This window comes from Hipposideros armiger, unplaced genomic scaffold (assembly GCF_001890085.2).
Source record: "Hipposideros armiger isolate ML-2016 unplaced genomic scaffold, ASM189008v1 scaffold_114, whole genome shotgun sequence".
NCBI lineage: Eukaryota > Metazoa > Chordata > Mammalia > Chiroptera > Hipposideridae > Hipposideros > Hipposideros armiger.
This window is the reverse complement of record NW_017731464.1, coordinates 3,230,294-3,236,539: the sequence shown is the minus strand read 5'-3', so window position 1 is coordinate 3,236,539 and position 6,246 is coordinate 3,230,294. Positions and strand designations below refer to the sequence as shown.

The 6,246-nt window shown below is 39.4% G+C and overlaps 1 protein-coding gene across 2 annotated transcripts in view; it reads right to left on the bottom strand.

Moving 5' to 3' along the window:
• Positions 1-6,246, bottom strand: part of GFPT1 (glutamine--fructose-6-phosphate transaminase 1) — a 79,603-nt gene that overhangs the window by 41,565 nt on the left and 31,792 nt on the right. For both annotated transcript variants that reach the window (XM_019647685.1, XM_019647686.1), the window contains exons 2-3: positions 4,408-4,515; positions 1,697-1,804 (exon numbers count right to left, since the gene is read on the bottom strand). In XM_019647685.1, coding sequence (XP_019503230.1) covers positions 1,697-1,804; positions 4,408-4,515 — 216 coding nt within the window. The remainder of the gene's footprint in view (positions 1-1,696; positions 1,805-4,407; positions 4,516-6,246) is intronic.

The window sequence follows — 6,246 nt, the reverse complement described above, 5'->3', positions numbered from 1 at the left end:
ATACGGCGAGTATATAACAAACTCTGTATTTTGAGTGGAAATGTTAGGGGGTCGTCTTATACGTCCAGTCGTCTTATACGCCGGCAAATACGGTATCCTACAGCAGGTTGCTTTTTTCACCCACATTAAGTTCCCAGTAATTATCCACGCCCCCACATGCACAACCAGATTTAGTGCATGCCTTTCAAAAGCTACATATGGTCACTCACTGTCATTACAATGTATTCTCCCATTCCCTTACTGGTAAACATATAGGTTGTGTCTCAATTTTGCTGCAGTGAATCTTCTTGACATGTCTCCCTGTCTATCCTGTTTCTTTCAAGTATATGCCCAAGAGTGCAAGTGCTTGGTCACAGGGTCCAGGCACCTCCCATTCAGACACTGCCAGATTGCTCTTCCAAGTGATTTATCAGTTAAGAATTCACCAGCAATGTCTGCGAGTTCCCATTTCTCCAGGACTTCCTGACTTTCCTGTAGGAAAGGAGGAAATGTTTCAATGCTGACATTCAAAGATGGTGACTCTGGTCACAATTTGCCTTTCTGGCCTTCCACATTCACCTACCAACAATGTAGGTAAAATGGACTATTTACCACTCCATCAACAAACTTCCTTCCCCACTGCTGTCTTTACCCAAGCTATTTTACTCAGAAGGTTCTCCCTTCTAACCTTCATTGTCCACATATAATCCGCAGCCATTCCATATGTATCCCTAGGCTCACCAACTTGTGCGAACTGTCCACTGAATCTTACAGTAATCTGTTTATTCTCTCCTAGAGAACTTACTATATACTAAGCCTGGTATACAGGATATTTATACTATAGTTTTTGAAGTGTGCTTGTTTCCGTGCCTGCTCTATCCCTAGCTAATTTTACCCATAATGCACACAAAATCAGTATTGATGTAATTTTTAAACAGGTACTACAAATTTAAGTGTTTAGTTTACGTGAAAAAAAAAGACTAAATCCATCATTTTCCTATTCTACCTACACTGCTTTTACAAGATTTTGATGGAATCCATTTGAGCAGGTACATAAAAAAACCTGCTGTTTCCTTGGTTTTGTGGAAGATTTTTTAGTTAAAATGTTTTTTCAATCACTCTACTTCAAAGTTTTTGTTTTTAAGTTTTCCTGTGAAAAAGTTAAATGTGTAAGCATAATATTATGAACTAAATACTGAGAAGTATACCCTCTTTAATGGAGTGTGTACCCCTGGGCAATGACTTTATGCCAGGGAAGTAAGAAAATTGTGAGGGCAAATGTGATACTTACCTGATTACATCAGACCTACTAAAAGGTGCACTAACCAGACTTACTATACATCCAAACGAGGTTTTTAGTCCGAACTGAAGATGACCACCAAGTGAAACACATGAATAAGGGCAGCACTAAAAATACCTTTTGTCCTCTGAAAGGCCTTTCCGCATGGACTGTGGCTACTTCATTTTGGGATACTGATCTTGCTCTGTACACAGTGTACCTAACTAATTTCCTTCCCTAATTAATATGATCATTTTTGAAGCTCAGGTACATTTTAAAACCAGTATGGACAGTAACAAAATGATTTTTCTTCCCTCCCTTCAACTTTAGGAATCACTAAATGGACCCGAGAACATGGGAAGAGAGGTAATTTGGTAGGGAAGGGAGAAGGGAGACGGGGGCGTGGGGTGGGGACAAAAAACAAAGTAAGTACATTACTGTGAACTTCTTCATCCAGTGCCTTGACTTTCCCTTTCTTCTTAATAAGCTGGATTTTGCAAGCATTGGCTTCCCAGTCTTTGTCATTGCCGCCATCAACTCCCACACCTAAATCATCAAGAGGTAGAATAGCAAGATTTAAAAACTAGCTATTAAGATTATCATAGTGAGGCAAAATTTTCAATTAAAAAATTTTTCATCTAACTCATTCACTTATTTATCAATTCAACATTTACTAAACACCTATTATATATCAAGAACCATGATAGGGCGGCTGGGTAGCTCAGTTGGCCAGAGCGCGAGCTCTGAGCAACAGGGTCGCTGGTTCAATTCCCACATGGGCCAGTGAGCTGCGCCCTCTGCAACTAGATTGAAGACAACGACTTGAGCTGAGCTGCCGCTGAGCTGCTGGTGGGCGGCTGGATGGCTCAGCTGGTTAGAGCACGTGCTCTTAACAACAAGGTTGCCGGTTCAACTCCTGCATGGAATGGTGGGCTGCGCCCCCCGAAACTAGATTGAAAACGGCAACTAGACTTGGAGCTGAGCTACGCCCTTCACAACTAAGATTGAAGGACAACAACTTGACTTAGAGCTGATGGATCCTGGGAAAAACACACTGCTCCCTAATAAAGTTAAAAAATAAAATTAAAAAAAAACATGATCGCTGCTAGAGAAAAAAATGAAAATAACTCAGTTCCTGTTCTCAAATTTCTAATAGTCTATTAAGAAGACAGACAAGGAAAGCATAATTACAATACAGTGTGGCTTCAGGTTATAATGAAAGTACTACAGGTTGCAACCAGAGTACAGTGGAGAGACACAGAAGATGGGCACTCACCTCAGAAGCAGGATAGAGGGACTATCAGGAAATACTCTATTGAGATTCTACTTAAATTCCTAATGAATTTGAAAAAGTTATCCTGAAGGTACTGGAAAAGCAATGAACAGTTTCAAGTAGAGAAATCACATGGCAAAAAAGTTCAGAAAACTGTATTTGGAAACAGTACAGAGGATAGACTGGAGGAAGAGAAACAGGAAGAAGAAACCAATTCTCAGAAGTTACAACTATAGCAAAGTATAAAGGAAGAGGGACTGAACTAAACAGTGGTAATGACAATAGATGTGGGTGATATTGGGAAATAGCAATGACTGGATGTAACATGAGAAAGTGAGAAAAGTCTGGGATACCTCCTTAAGGCTCAAAGAACTTGTTGAATGACTGTTGATAAAAGGAACACAGAAAGAAGAGAGTGGAGAGTGGGGTGAGAACTCGAGTGTATTCATCCAAGTCTGAATATGCAAAGTTTATATCATGGTTTATCCAGGGAGAAATTTCTGGGAGGCAGTTGGAAATACAGGTCTGCAGCTTGGGAAAAACATCTGGCTTTTAAGTCACCAACATATAGGACGAGGTTGATGAAGTCAGGGCTCATCCATGAGGACACAAAGTAAGAAATGTTAATATTTAAGCAACAGGTGGAAGAAAAGGAGCCCCCACAACAGACAGAAAAGAAATCATCATCATGTAAGGAAGAGAATGAGATGTATTGTCAGAGAAGCTAAGGAAGGAGAGAATTTTAAGAACAAAGGAGTTGACGAATTGACTTTCCATTAACTGAGGAAAAGTCATGGAAGAGAAATGTCCATTACAACTGGCAATGTTAAGTGTACAGAAAAGAGTTACTTAACACAGTAGGTCTGAACTGCTATCCTTGGAAATGCCTGCTTGCATAGTTGGCCCTTGGCTGGTATCTGGGAACTTGGATTTCAGGAGGGTTCCCACCACCCTAGCTGACTAAGAATAGCTCACAGCATCTAAACTTGTTGGTTTAACAATGTGGCTTATGCTGAACATCCGCTTCCTTTCTAGGAGTCTGAAATTTTGGTACAGGCTGTCTACTAGAGGGTGTCTACATGACCAGTCCCCAGTGAAAACCTTGGGCACTGAGTTGCTAATGAGCTTCCCAGGGAGACAACATTTCACACATGTTGTCACAACTTGCTGGGGGAATTAAGCACATCCTGTGTGACCCCAACAGGAGAGGACTCTGAGAAGGTACTGCCTGGTCTCTTCCAGACTTCACTCCATGTGCCTTTTCCCTTCGCTAATATTGCTTTGTATTTGCATTCTGTTGTAATAAATCAAAGTCATGAGTACAACTATATGCTGAATCCTTCTAGGAAATCATCAAATCTGAGGGTGGTCTTGGGGAACCCCAATACAGCTAAGGGAAGGAGCCAGAGTAGAACATAAAGTTGACAAAAAGTTATTTTTATTTGCTTTGCCATTTATTTAAGGTCACAGACTCAGGCAAGTTTATATGCCAAAAGCCTGGAATCCATGGAGAAAAAACATATTCAAGTTTCACAAAAGAAAAAAGATAATTTATAGAGTAAGGCCTGTAAGAACTTTGTTCTACCAACCATGAAAATGCCCTAGATGATTTGTTTTTACAATAACATTCTTAACAAAAGAAGATACCTATAAGAAGCAATACTGTACATAAACATAAATGGTAATACTGTTGAAATTACATAAACAAGCACTTTAAAAAGGCAAAAATTCTTCAGATTTTAGATTTACCCAAAACAAAACAGACATTACTAAGGAATCCAGTCACCTAAAACAAACAAACAAACAAACAAAAACCCTCTCCATTTATGTTCAAGAATCATGCAAAACCCATTACTATTTTTGTAAAAGGAAATACCAGCAGAGTCATATCCTCTGTACTCCAGTCTCTGAAGGCCTTTGATTAGGGTCTCCAAGATTTCCCGTCTTGTGCGAGGGACATGGTAGTTTAAGTAAGCAAATATACCTGCAAATAAACAAATATTTAATAGAAAATTCTGTCTAAAGAAGAACAATTAATACAATTATGACAAATCCCTCATTTGCATAATTATGTCTAAGATATGCAAATATACAAAGCTAGAGTCAATCTTTAAAAAACAAATAGGGCCAGCTGAGTGGCCAGTTGGTTAAGAGCTCGCTCAAGAGTTTGAGCTCTGTGCAACAGCAGTTCGAGTCCCGGCCCAAGCTGAGCAGCCGCTGAGTTGCCAACAGGTGGCAGGATGCTCAGCTAAAAAAAAAAAGAACAAATCCTCACTTCAAACTGTGTGAAGGCAGTGAAACTTTTCCAAAGGAGAAGTTCTCATTTATAAAAGACAGAAACAGGGCCGGCTGAGTGGCACGTTGGTTAAGAGCTGGCTTGGGACGCCAGCGGGCCTCGGTTGGGATCCCACATANAAAAAAAAAAAAAAAGCAGTATCTCCCGCCACCTGCTGGCAAGCAACATTGTAGCAAGTAAGAAGTCTGTGAACTGAGTCGATGTCAAGTTCATAGTAACTACCAAACCTATTTATTTCACTGTTGCCAGTTAAGAAACATGTACCCATGTTCCTTACTCATTAAGCTGATAGCTCATTCAATTCCCCAACAACTCATGGTATCTTTTCTATTCTCCTTAAGCTTCAATCCTACCGACAGTCCCTCAATTTCCTCTTTAACCAGCTTTTCACCTCACCTCATAACTGTTTGACTTAGCTTTTCTTTTATCTTTGACTACTATAAAGGCTAACTTCCTACCTGTCTCTTCACCCTTCTGAGATGTAACCCCTCAATCATTTCCTTATTTGCATCTTCTATCTTCTTACCACCTCACACTCAAGGCTTGTCCTCTGCATATCTTTTCTCAGATGTCATCCTTCTCTTTATTTTTTAATAGTTCAAACATTTAAATTTGCTGGAAATGGTAAAGCCTCAAATACCTACATCCAGAGATCACAAATATCAACATATAGTCATTTGTGCTTTATATCTTTTTTAAGATATAAAATGTAAAAAATATTTTTGTCCCTAAAACAGCAGCCCTCTTTCATCCTGCCTTTGCCCTAAACTCCGTCCTTACTGCCAATCCCATCTAATGACACAGTACCTACACCTGTATTTCAATTTCCTCATCTGCAAAATGAGGATGATAATTGTACCTACTTCATGGTTATGAGGAATAAGTGAGTTAATGCATAGAAAGCACTTACAAGAGTACGTGAAACACAGAAAGCAACCAATAAATGTTAACTATGATTATCAAAATGAGAAGCTACCAAAAACCCTTTACTGCACCAATGCAATGGAGGCCTTTTCTGAGATGTCTTCCTTTCGTTTCAACAGGTCAAACATATTGAAACTTGTGGAAAATAATAAAATAAATATCACAAACATCCAGATACCCATACACAGAGTTAACAAATGTTAATATCTAACCATTTGTGCTTTAGCTCTTTTTTAAGATGGCAACTGTAAAAAATGCATCTGATGCCTACCGTATATGGTACCTACCCCATTCCTTCCCAGAAGATTTTCAAGTTGATGGAGAACCTTCCCCACTCTGCCTTCAAACGTCTATTATGCTAATAGATGTCCATAAATTATAGTATTCTTCTGTGCTTTGTAAATGGTCCTATATTTTACATACCGTATTTGCCGGCGTATAAGACGATTTTTTGGCCCTGAAAAATATGCCTCCAAGTGGGGGGTCGTCTTATAC